Here is a 13,732-nt window from a genome sequence, read left to right as displayed (position 1 = left end):
ATATTTTTTCCAGAGCACCAGAAATGATGTGCGCTCGAGCGGGAACTACCGCTGGTGGACGCTTTGGGCGACCGGAGTTCCAGGATAGCATGCAGTAAGCCTGCATTGGGCTTACTGACGCTTTGTAAAAGAGCCCCTATGTTTTTAAATGTACATTGGAATGTATTTATCACCTGTATTACAAAGCTCATGTAAAAGGCATGTTTTATATGTGATTCACATTTTTCATTTTTGCTCACCAATATGGCTTTTTATCCTTGAGTTATTAAGTAATTGTTATGTATGTAATAAGTTTGTTTATTTCATTGTATTTTATTTTTAGAAATTATACCCCTGATGAAAGGCATCTGCCAAAATGTGGCCATGTTGGGTGTGTGAGTTTATGCTTATGGAAGATCTGGAGCCTTTCTGGCTTACAGCTCACCCCTTGAAAGGTACTGGCTAACATGCAAGGGTTACACAATAGTGGTGGTGTTCGCACTCTTGAAGGCATCCAGAGCTCCACTTCCATTTAAAATGTGAGGATTTGGAGAGCTTTTGAGGCTTGGTTTAGTTTGGAGGCTGTGGTCTTGCCAATGAGGACATTTCCTTTACTCCTTTATATTGTTTTGCTTTTTCTGCTAATGAGGACATTTCTGCCTGGTGCATTTCTGCAGGAGGGATTTGCGCATAGTCTGTTGCTCAATTCCTTGAAAATACAGCAGTCCTTCAAGCCCATTCCTGGTTGTGATTGTTCAGTTGCATGTTATTTAATATTCTCAAATATTTGTTTATGGTTTTCCATATCTAATTTGGAGAGGTTATCTGCTGCTTTGGCATTAGCATGTTGGAGTTTTCAGATCTACACCAATCCTTATAGGGTGGCTATAATGTCACTGAAAGTCAATGTTCTCTGCCTCCATCTGCTGGTTAGGAAGCATAACACACTGGTCTGGACTGGTCTAGCAGAATTCAGGGAAAGGAAATTAGCAGGTAAGACCAAATTTCACCTTGCAACCAAAAATCCTAGGCTCAGCACTCAGCTTTGGCTGAAAATTGGCCTGTTTATTTTATACATCAAAATTGTTTTATTAATTGTCTGTGTTATAAGCATTTAACTTTTGTTTTCCTTTTTTCCCCCAGGCCCTTAATCCCTTTTGTACAACAGATTCCACCATATGTTCTTCTTGATATATCCAGGTAAGTAGCAGTTAAGTGCAGGATTTTTTTTTAAATAAATCTTTTTAGTTGGTGCATAAGAGAGGACAAATATAAGTAAGACAAAGGAGCAAATGTTCTTTGTTGAAATTCAAAATATTTTCTTTGTAAGCTCTCTTTACTTCAGTCTGGCATGTGACCCAGGCTACAGAGGTACAAAAAACAGAAGAAACCAGTCTTCGCAAAAAAACACCAAAAAAGCAAAACAGCGAAGATGACTAACAAAAACAAAGATAATCCAGAATTTAAAAAAAGATCAAATTTGTATTTAAAAATACAAATACATAAAAGAATTAAAAAATGAAAAAGACGACACTTGTTTATAAAAAAATTAACACGCTTTATTAATTAAAGGATAGCAGGGAGAAAGGGACTCGACACAGCTGTGTTTCGGCCGTGCAGGCCTGCGTCAGGAGTCTTCTCACCATGTGTTGATTTTTAATTCTATCCAATTATAAAGAAAATATGTGTGTCTCTTTTTAAAGCTGTAGCATTAAATGATCCTTGTAACAAAGTGAGGCAAAGCTTGCAGAAATTTATGGCATAACTTGCCATAAATTTCTGTCTTGGTCCCCATTATACCTATTACTGGCCTTCCTTTATTTAGATATTATCATTGCAAAATAAAAATTACGGAACTGATTCATAAAGAGGTCAATATACAAAAAGCCACTGAGTGGAAACATATAGCAGGCAGCTCTATAACTGGACATTTGATAGGAGCCTGTTCTGTAAAGGAACTAGTGCCTACTTTTCTTTCTCTGAGGACAAGCAGGCTCCATATTCTTAAGTGTGGGTCATCGTCCGCGACGGCCCAGGAGACCGGAAATCCAAAAATTGAAAGAATCCTCTAGAACGCGGTGTCGTGCGGCTCAATCGCACCGCGTATGCGCAAACTGCTTCCTGCCCAAGTCAGTTTTTTTCTTGTCCACACCTTGGCAGTCACGGATTTTCCTGTATGTCGGTTTTTGGTCCAGGAGACTCACTTTTACGCCATTTTCACGTTTTTTTCCTTCCTTATCCTCTTCGATTAAAAAAAAAAATAACCTTTTTCCCAGTTTATTCTTAGTTTTTCTGTCACCTTTCAAGTTTCCTTTATTTTTGTTGCGGCTGCCTTTAGGCCACTCGGCCGGGTTTTTTCTCCCCTTCTTTTTTATTATTGTGTGCCTTTATTTGGCACCATCGAGCCATTTGATTTAGCCGGTACTCTTTTCCCGCCCATATCATTGAAGACTCCCAGTGGCTTCAAGCCTTGCTCTCGCTGCAACCGGACCATCTCGGGTACCAACCCCCACTAGTCATGTCTTCAGTGCCTTGGGCCCGATCACCTTCCAGCTAACAGTAAATTGTGCAAATTGATAAAGAAGCGGACCCAAGTGGCTCGGGAGGCTCAGCGCAAGAAACCTTTTCCTGATCGGTCTGGTCCTTCGACGTCAGCATCAACTTCGGTACCGAGGTCGCCGGCATCGGCGTTAATGTCGAAGCAGCGACACCGAGAATCCAGGTAATGGCTGCCCACGGACTGCACTGAGCTTGGAGTAGTGAGGCATCGAGTGGGTCTCCACCTATCTCGAGGCCTACTATGCAGGCCCCCTGGGACCGACCTGCGTCAGACCCAACCTGCGTCAGACCAAGCCCCGAGGAGACGTGTGGATTCCACGTCCTCTTCAGTACCGAGGAGTCTCGATGATGGGTGTCAGGCGAAGGCCAAGAAGCACCGTCATCAATCTCCTTCCATGCACGGTACCGGGAGCTCCGGGGAGCCAAGGGAGTCGGCACCCAAGAAGCATCGGCGCCGGGAGGACCGCTCACCCTCCATACAAGAGGTACTGACGCGGTGGTCATCTGGCAGCCTGGCACCGACTCCTGCATCGGCTCCACCGCCTTTTCCGACGGAAGCTCTTGACGAGCGCATCAGAGGCCTTCTCCCAGGACTCCTGGAAGACTTGCTTCGCCATTCTGCATCGGCATCGGGGGTGTTTGCGCCTTCTGTACTGACTGTGGAGGCAGCATCTGGGCCATCACCTACGAGGAGCTCCCTATCCAAGCGGTACCAGCGTCGGCTGCTACCCGGGTCGATTCACCCTCGACGTTGGTGGAGGAAGCTTCGCCGGAGTCAAGGCACGGGTCGACGTCGAGGCAGGCTCAGGTTCGGGCTGCTCTTAAAGAGCTTCTGTCCGATACCGAAGATGAGCACTCGTGGGAAGAGGAGGAAGACCCCAGGTACTTTTCGGAGGAAGAGTCTTGTGGGCTTCCCTCTGATCCTACTCCACCGATTGAGGCAAGGCTGTCTCCACTGTCTTTCCTTCTCATCCTTTGTGCGGGAAATGTCTAAGGACATTCCATTTCCTATGGAGGTTGTGGATGAGCCCAGGGCTGAGATGCTCGAGGTCCTGGATTATCCTTCTCCACCTGCTGAGGTTGCAATGTGTCCCCTGCATAACACACTCAAGGAAGTGCTTATGCGGAATTGGTCTTGCCCTCTATCTAATCCAGTGCTCCCCAAGAAGTCCGAGTCCCAGTACAGAGTCCATGGAGAGCCTATAATGGTGAAGGCCCAACTTCCTCACGTTTCCATGGTGGTGGACTCTGCTCTCAGAAGAGCCAAGAGTACTAAAGACTATGCCTCAGCGCCCCAAGGCAGAGAGTCTAGGACCTTGGATTCGTTTGGATGGTGTAGGTATCAGGCCGCTATGCTCGCCGCCAAAATCCAAACTTACCAGCTCTACATGAGCATTCACTTGCGGAACTCGGTGAGGCAACTGTCCAGTTTAGATGAAGCACTTGCTGAACCTTTTCACCAGGTGGTCAGGCAGCAGAAGGCGTGTCACAAATTCCTGGACAGGGGGTCTTACGACACTTTTGATGTAGCATCCAGAGTAGCTGCCCAAGGTATAGTGATGCACAGACTCTCATGGCTGCGTGTCTCTGACCTGGATCAGAAGACCCAGCAGCGAATGGCAGATGTTCCTTGCCGGGGGGATAATCTCTTTGGAGATAAAGTAGAAGACATGGTCGATACGATCAAAAATCATCATGATGCCATGGATTCTCTCTCCCGCCGGGCGTCTTCTGCTACCGCCTCCTCTACCAGGAGGTTTTTTGGAGGGAGGAGGAGTGCTCCCTATTCCTACAATAGGCATAGGTACACTCCTGCCTCTCGACAGCCTGTTCAGGCTCGCTCCCAGCATGGTTGCTCTCGTCAGCAACGTGCGTCTAAGGCCCCTCCAGCTCCCCAGCGAAAGCAAAGGACAGGCTTTTGACTGGCTCCAGAGCAGCATAGCCGCAGTAAAGGTGTCCGTGCCGGACGAGTTGCCTGTCGGGGGGAGTTGATATTTTTTCACCAAAGGTGGCCTCTTATAACCTCCGACAGGTGGGTTCTTCAAATTGTCCGGCTAGGATTCACACTCAATCTGGAATCCAAGCCTCCAAATTGCCCACTGGGAGCTCAGTCCTTCAGCTCCCAGCACAAGCAGGTACTTGCAGAAGAACTCTCCACTCTTCTAAAGGCCAGTGCGGTCGAACCCGTGCCACCAGGGGAAGAAGGGCTGGGATTCTATTCCAGGTACTTCCTTGTGCAAAAGAAAACAGGGGGGATGTGTCCTATCCTAGACCTAAGGGCCCTGAACAAATTCCTAGTCCGAGAAAAGTTCAGGATGGTTTCCCTGGGCACCCTTCTTCCCATGATTCAGGAAAATGATTGGCTATGCTCTCTGGACTTAAAGGACGCCTATACACACATCCCGATACTTCCAGCTCACAGGAAGTATCTTTGATTCCGCCTGGGAACACAGCACTTTCAGTATTGTGTACTGCCCTTTGACTGCTGGAGCTAATAGGGTTTGTAATCAATTATCCCAAGTCCCACCTTGTCCCGGTTCAGAAGTTGGAATTCATTGGAGCTCTGTTGGACACAAGGATGTCTCGAGCTTATCTCCCCCAGGCAAGGGCAGACAATCTTTTGGCCCTAGTGTCCTCAGCTCGAGCGTCTCAACAGATATCAGCCAGACACATGTTGAGACTCTTAGGGCACATGGCCTCCACGGTTCATGTGATTCCAGTGGCATGCCTACATATGAGATCAGCTCAATGGACCCTAGCTTCTCAGTGGTGCCAAGCCACAGGGGATCTAGAGGATGTAATCCATCTGTCCACCAATGTTTGCAGTTCCCTTCAGTGGTGGACCATTCGCTCCAATTTGACCCTGGGATGTCCGTTTCAAATTCCTCAGCCACAAAAAGTGCTGATGACGGATGCATCCCTCCTGGGGTGGGGAGCTCATGTAGATGGGCTTCACACTCAAGGACCTTGGTCCTCCCAGGAAAAACTTCTCCAGATCAACTTCCTGGAATTACGAGCGATCTGGAACGCTCTAAAGGCTTTCAGGGATCAGTTGTCCAATCAAATTGTTTTAATTCAGAAAGACAAATCAGGTTGCAATGTACTACACCAACGAGCAGGGGGGCACCGGATCTCGCACTCTGTGTCAGGAAGCTGTCAGAATGTGGCTTTGGGCTCACCACCACGGCATGTTTCTCCAAGCCACATACCTGGCAGGCGTAAACAACAGTCTGGCCAACAGGTTGAGCAGGATTATGCAACCTCACGAGCGGTCCCTGAACATGGACGTTGTCCGCAAGATCTTCCGAGCGTGGGGCACCCCCTCGGTGGATCTTTTTGGCACTCAAACCAATCACAAGGTCCCTCAGTTCTGTTCCAGACTTTGGACCCATGACAGACTAGCGTCAGATGCTTTTCTCCTCCATTGGGGGACAGGCCTTCTGTTTGCGTATCCTCCCATACCTCTAGTAGGGAAGACTTTGCTAAAACTCAAGCAAGACCGCGGAACCATGATTCTGATTGCATCCTTTTGGCCCCGTCAGATCTGGTTCCCTCTTCTTCTGGAGTTATCCTCCAAAGAACCGTGGAGATTGGAGTGTTTTCCGACTCTCATCACTCAGAGCGAAGGGGCGCTTCTGCATCCCAACCTCCGGTCTCTGGCTCTCACAGCCTGGATGTTGAGAGCTTTGAAGTAGCCTCTTTGGGTCTCTCGGAGGGTGTCTACCGAGTTTTGCTTGCTTCCAGGAAAGATTCCACAAAAATGTGTTATTCTTTTAAATGGAGGAGGTTTGCCGTCTGGTGTGACAGCAAGGACCTAGATCATAAGTACATAAGTACATAAGTAGTGCCATACTGGGAAAGACCAAAGGTCCATCTAGCCCAGCATCCTGTCACCGACAGTGGCCAATCCAGGTCAAGGGCACCTGGCACGCTCCCCAAACGTAAAAACATTCCAGACAAGTTATACCTAAAAATGAGGAATTTTTCCAGTCCATTTAATAGCGGTCTATGGACTTGTCCTTTAGGAATCTATCTAACCCCTTTTTAAACTCCGTCAAGCTAACCGCCCGTACCACGTTCTCCGGCAATGAATTCCAGAGTCTAATTACACGTTGGGTGAAGAAAAATTTTCTCCGATTCGTTTTAAATTTACCACACTGTAGCTTCAACTCATGCCCTCTAGTCCTAGTATTTTTGGATAGCGTGAACAGTCGCTTCACATCCACCCGATCCATTCCACTCATTATTTTATACACTTCTATCATATCTCCCCTCAGCCGTCTCTTCTCCAAGCTGAAAAGCCCTAGCCTTCTCAGCCTCTCTTCATAGGAAAGTTGTCCCATCCCCACTATCATTTTCGTCGCCCTTCGCTGTACCTTTTCCAATTCTACTATATCTTTTTTGAGATACGGAGACCAGTACTGAACACAATACTCCAGGTGCGGTCGCACCATGGAGCGATACAACGGCATTATAACATCCGCACACCTGGACTCCATACCCTTCCTAATAACACCCAACATTCTATTCGCTTTCCTAGCCGCAGCAGCACACTGAGCAGAAGGTTTCAGCGTATCATCGACGACGACACCCAGATCCCTTTCTTGATCCGTAACTCCTAACGCGGAACCTTGCAAGACGTAGCTATAATTCGGGTTCCTCTTACCCACATGCATCACTTTGCACTTGTCAACATTGAACTTCATCTGCCACTTGCACGCCCATTCTCCCAGTCTCGCAAGGTCCTCCTGTAATCGTTCACATTCCTCCTTTTTCTTGACCTACACGGACCCTGCTTGAATACCTTCTACACTTATCAGAGTCTGGTCTCAAGACCAACTCTGTAAGGGCTCACCTTAGTGCAATCAGTGCTTATCATCAACGTGTAGAGGGCCAACCTATCTCTGGACAGCCTTTAGTAGTTCGCTTTATGAGAGGTTTGCTTTTGTCAAAGCCCCCAGTCAAACCTCATCCAGTGTCATGGGATCTGAACGTTGTTCTCATCCAGCTGATGAAAGCTCCTTTTGAGCCACTGAATTCCTGCCATCTGAAGTACTTGACCTGGAAGGTCATTTTCTTTGTGGCTGTTACTTCAGTTTGTAGAGTCAGTGAGCTCCAAGCCCTAGTGGTCCATGCTCCTTATATCAAATTTCATCACAATAGAGTAGTCCTCCGCACTCACTCTAGGTTTCTGCCTAAGGTGGTATTAGAGTTTCATCTGAACCAGTCAATTGTCCTGCCAACATTTTTTCCCTGTCCACAAACCTGCTCTGGTGAGGACAAGTTGCACACCTTGGACTGCAAGAGAGCATTGGCCTTTTACGTGGAGCGGACAAAGCCCTATAGACAGTCCGCCCAGTTGTTTGTTTCTATCGATCCGAACAGGAGGGGAGTCGCCATCGTAAAACGCACAATCTCTAACCGGCTAGCAAATTACATATCCTTCACTTATGCCCAAGCTCGGCTGACTCTGGAGTGCCATGTCACGGCTCATAATGTCAGAGCCATGGCTGCGTCAGTGGCTCATTTGAAGTCAGCTTCTATTGAAGAGATTTGCAAGGCTGCAACGTGGTCATCAGTCCACACATTCACATCTCACTACTGCCTTCAGCAGGATACCTGACGCAACAGTCGGTTTGGGCAGTCGGTGTTGCAGAATCTGTTTGGGGTTTAGAATCCAACTCCACCCTCCTAGGCCCATTTCTTTTTTGTTCCAGGCTGCACTCTCACGTAGTTCATTTTGGTTTCAGGTCAATTTAGGTTATGTCCTTGCCGTTGCAACGCCCAATTGACCATTGTTCATTGTTTTGAGTGAGCCTGGGGGCTAGGGATACCCCACACGTAAGAATATGGAGCCTGCTTGTCCTCGGAGAAGATGGAAGATGCATACCTGTAGCAGGTATTCTCCGAGTACAGCAGGCTCAATATTCTTACAACCCTCCCTCCTCCCCGTTGGAGTTGTTACAGTTCTTACTTTGCTTTTACTCAACTGACTTGGGCACGCTCGCGTCGTGGGTGGGAAGAGGTTCGCGCATGCGCGGTGCGATTGGGCTGCGCGACGCCACGTTCTAGAGGATTCTTTCAATTTTTGGATTTCCGGTCTCCTGGGCCATCGCGGACGCTGACCCAAACGTAAGAATATTGAGCCTGCTGTACTCGGAGAATACCTGCTATAGGCATGTATCTTCATTTTATAGAATACTAGCATAACTGCTTAAATATGCATTTAAAAGTTAGAAGTGATCACTTATGCCAGCCAGAGAGATAGTGTAAGTCTTAATGATTAAATGCCACAGATTCTATAAGATAATGCATGTGTGAGTCCTGTCCAAGCTGCTCCCATGTGTACACCCCCCACACCCTGCAAGTATGTGCTATGAAAAGTGTGAAATTTTAAGGTCATGGATTTTATATATTGGCTTTCTGTGCTACAATCAAAGTGGTTTACATATATTATATTTAAGTATTTTCTCTGTCCCTAGTGGGCTCACAATCTATTTTTTTGTACCTGGGGCAATGGAGGGTTAAGTGACTTGCCCAGAGTCACAAGGAGTTTCAGTGGGAATCAAGCCCAGTTCTCTAGGTTCTCAGCCCACTGCACTAACCATTAGGCTACTCCTCCACTGGCAGTTACATGCATATTTGCACACACGCGCACACACACACCCATGCACGCCATTATTCTAAATATTTATGTGTATAATTGTCATGTAAATGTTAGTTCTTATGTTATAAAATTTACTCTAAATCGACAATTTTATCCGGTTAACTTTCCCTGGATATTTAGCCTGTATTCATGTGAACTGAATTTTCCATATAAAGATGACTGAATAAAGTTGTAAAGGTAACCTCAGGACAGCCATTTATCCACTCTGCCATCTGGCTAACTTGTTCAGTTAACACTTAATGTTGATTCTTAGCAGACAAAGTGAAACTGTATTGAAGAATGTCCCTAGCACCACCTCTTTTTATCCAGATACATTTTGTGTATGTTACAACTAGTCCATATTATGCCAGTCATCAGAGGGAAATTTCAATCATGAATATCTGTTTGACTGACTCCCAATGTTAACGGTAGAAATGTTTTTAATGTTGACCTCTGAGACTTTCCTCCTACTCTGTGTCTGTGGGAAAGAGTTTGAGGAATTAGGCCTTAGACATCTGTTTGGCAATGCAAAGTGACTAGTGAAAAAAATTCACATCTGGAGCCTACATTGTTGTAATAACAACACAGAGCTTAGTTTCCAATACTTTTTATTCTTTCACTCTTTTTTTTTTTTTTTATTCCCACTCTCAGTCCTGCAACCTATCGCATCTATAGTCATGCAGCCTTGCTTATTGCCAGTGCCACGGTGCCAGTTCAGTGCATTGAATTTAACTCTCACCATCTCATTTCTCACAACATTGTGGGGTTAATATTTAAAAGTATTTATCAAGATAACAGCACCTGCTGTCTGGATAAGTGTTACTGACTAGGGTATTCAGAAACTGTATCTGGATAGTGCCTCTAAATATCCTTACAGAAAGCCTCTGCTATTATTTGGATAGTGCCAGGTTGTAGCAGTGATGGCACTCAATATTAGAACTTATCCATATAGTGCCAATATTTAGTCTACTAAATCCAGAAAATTTAGGACAGATAGAAGACTGTCCTAAGTTATCTGGATAGCTGAGTGACTATTTCCACTATCCAGATAAGTTTTGATATTGACTGCCTTTGCTGCTACAGCTAACGATTAAGAAAATAAAATGCTGACTGCAATGACTGAATGGGACCCATGTGAATTCACTCTCAGCTTATATTCCAACTAGTAAACTTTCAACTGTTTAAGCAACAGCTTCATATTGCTGTAGTCCAGCATTTCATTCACCACACGATTGTGCATAGTTCAGCTGAGCTGGCTCAACTATTGGAGACCAGATACAGCTGGACCAATGAAACCTCAAGTGTGCCCAGGCTGTCAACCATGTGTTGACATAGCTATTTGTGCCATACTTTTCATATAGGCTTGAAAAGTGCAATCATACTTGTTTGGCAAGCAAATTGGTCCTTGCTTGCCAGAACAGGACTTGCAAGTTACCAGAAGGACATGATAATTATCAAAACATCCACAAGCAAACCTTTGTAAACACTGATAGGAGTGCAAATGAGGTGGGGATAGTTGATGGTTAGAGAGATACTATCATAGCACGAGTGATAGTCTTGGCTACCTTTTAAAATTCAAGTAGGGAATAAGGAGAAGGGAAACGCACATCCACAGTAAACTTGGACTATTTTGTGATTGGGCTGTGATAGTGTTTACAAGTATATTACAAAATTTGACATATTGACCATGAGGAATTCAGTGTTTGTATCTTGCCTATATATACAGTTTAATTTAGGAGATTCATGAGTATTGCTGTAACTTTATTAGTTACCTTCTTCCTACACCAAAAAGAGGAATTCATTTAAGTTAAGCGTGATAGGTTAATCATGGAGACAGCAATTTTCACAATCCCTTTTACTCAGGGCTTTTGTGTAATTTTATAACATCTAGGTTTAAAGAACAACTTGAGCGCTGTTTTATAAAGGCACATAGAGGGGAATAATTGAACGGCACCAGCCAAATACATGGCCGGCGATGTATTTTGGCGGTGCCGCAAACAGCTGGCCAGACCCGTATTTTTGAAAAAGATGGCCGGCCATCTTTTGTTTCGATAATATGGTTCCGGCCAGCCAAACGCCTTGGATTTGGCCGGGGTTTGAGATGGGCGGCTTCGTTTTTTAGCGATAATGGAAAGTTATGTCGGCCATCTCAAACCCTGGCCAAATCCAAGGCATTTTGCCGTGGGAGGAGCCAGCATTTTTAGTGCACTGGCCCCCCTGACATGGCAGGACACCAACCGGGCTCCCTAGGGGTCACTGCGGTGGATTTCAGAAAAGCTCCCACGTGCATAGCTCCCTTACTTTGGGAGCTGAGCTCCCCAACCCCCCCCAAAAACTCACTACCCACAAATGTACTGCACCCACTAAAACTGCTCCAGGGACCTGCATACAGCCTCTAGGACTTATTGCTGCTGTATAACTTTGGCACACCAGTTGACACCTGAAGATTAATCTCTTTGAAAAAGTCCTTTATTTGAATAAGCACGTTTACTCACAGTTAACTGCAGATCAGAGGTTGTGCCCCACTGGCAAAGAGTCCCCTGGTACTAAGATGAGCAGTAGGTCAGAGCTGGCACAATGGTGTACAATGCCCTCTTTCAGCACCATTCAAGGTAAGAACTACGTTCTCTAACGTGGGTAACACAGGAAAGGGAACTAAAACTGGCTTACAAAAATGGCCACTACCGCATGGACTACAACAGGAAACAAAACAGGGCACACTCTGACCCAGTAAGCAGGGGGAAAGCACCAGGGGAGTAGAGCCTACCAACTACCAATACCTACACCCACCACAATGCATTGCTGATGTGACTCTGCAGTGCAAATAACAGAAAAGGTGTCACACTCACCCCAGAGCCACATCACAAGCAGGAAAAGGCTGTCGGAGGACAGAACACATTCTGCTGTCATGGAGGTGGTTACGGCATTTGAGGCTGACATACAGTCTGGAAAAAAAGTGTTTAAAGTGGGGTTTTTTTGGTGGGAGGGGGTTAGTGACCACTGGGGGAGTATGGGGAGGTCTTCTCCGCTTCCTTCCAGTGGTCATGTGGTCAGTTTGGGCACCTTTTTGAGGCTTGGTCATGAAAATAAAAGGACTAAGTAAACCCAGCGAAATACTGCTTAACGCAGTATTTTTTTTCCATTATCGTCGAAAGCCGGCTATCTGGTAGCTACGCCCATACCTGCCCATGTCCCGCCTTCGCTTCGCCGCCGACACGCCCCTTTGAACTTTTGCCAGCGAGGCGACGGGAAAGCGGCGATTCTGTCAAAAAAAGCAGCTTTCGATTATACCGATTTCGCCGCTTTTCCAAGATTGCTGGCCATCTCCCGATTTGTGTTGGGAAATGGCCGGCGATCACTTTCGATTATGAGCTGGATAGGCGTCTATATGTCCTTATAAAATATTAGCGTAAACAGCAGAAATCAAGTCTGTCTTGCAGGCATGGACAGTTGCATCAGCTCTTGAGCTGGTGTAAATGTCTGCACTTCGAATATTCATATATTCGCGTAGATTAGCATATTTTATAATTTATGTGCGTACTTACGAATTGTGCCCAAACTCTGCCCCTGTACACACCTAATGGCAAAGTACATGCTGTCATATCATCTTTCATGCTTTTATGCCATTCTGTATTTTTTCAAATCCACATGGGCTATTCTGTGTGCTCCTCACAAAATAGCAAGTGCGAACATTTTTAGGATTTATTTAACACTTCTTGATTTCCAAAGAGAAACGGCACAGATAGTTTCTCTTTGAAAATTACATGTATATTTATTTCTTTTTATTTGTAGGCCACAGCTATTCAATGCACGCAATGTGGCCTACATACTATTTGAAAATTGCTCTCTAAGGTGCGCTTTTACTAAAGCTTAGCGCGGACTAACAGACATTAACATGTGCTTAGTGCCATGTGGCCCATAGGTATAAAATAGGATGTGCAGCATTTAGCGTGCGCTAATTCTGTTAGCACGTGCTAAGCATTAGTGAAAGGGCCTGTAAATGAGCACAAGGATGTAAGTAATGAACTTGGGTTGAAATATTATAAGTCTACAGCAAAATGTACCTAAGGTACTTGAAAATAAAGACATGTTTTATTTTAGATGCAGTTAAGGGGGAGATTCTGTATATGGCGCCTAAAAAATTGGTGCTGAAATCAGTGCCGACTAAGCGTATTCTATAATCGGTGCCTAGATTTAGGTGCAGTATATAGAATATACTTAGTTGATATCTTAGTGTCTAAATGTGCATGCATCCATTTACACCAACAAAAATGTGGCATAAATCCCGGCACATAGATTTACACACACTGGGCCATATTCTAAATGTATGTAAATTTCAGAATGCCCATGAAACACCCATTTCCCCGCCTATAACCATGCCCCTTTTTGCATGCACAAATTAGAAGTTTGATGCACTTCGTTACAGAATACGCTTAATGAGTTGTGTGCGTAAATTCTAATTAGTGCCAATTAGTGCTCATTATTTCTTGGAAAGTACTGTTATCAGCGCTCAATAGCTTGTTAAGCTTGTTAAGTTATGCGCATTAT

The 13,732-nt window shown here is 45.4% G+C and overlaps 1 protein-coding gene across 1 annotated transcript in view; it reads left to right on the top strand.

Moving 5' to 3' along the window:
* The window catches only part of MAATS1 (MYCBP associated and testis expressed 1), a 171,385-nt gene that overhangs the window by 30,892 nt on the left and 126,761 nt on the right, over positions 1 to 13,732 (top strand). The window contains exon 5 of the mRNA XM_030203997.1: positions 1,123 to 1,179. Coding sequence (XP_030059857.1) covers positions 1,123 to 1,179 — 57 coding nt within the window. The remainder of the gene's footprint in view (positions 1 to 1,122; positions 1,180 to 13,732) is intronic.

This window comes from Microcaecilia unicolor, chromosome 5 (genome assembly GCF_901765095.1).
Source record: "Microcaecilia unicolor chromosome 5, aMicUni1.1, whole genome shotgun sequence".
In the NCBI taxonomy this organism is placed as follows: Eukaryota; Metazoa; Chordata; class Amphibia; order Gymnophiona; family Siphonopidae; genus Microcaecilia; species Microcaecilia unicolor.
The sequence above is the reverse complement of the archived record's forward strand: the minus strand, read 5'-3'. Positions and strand labels throughout refer to the sequence as shown.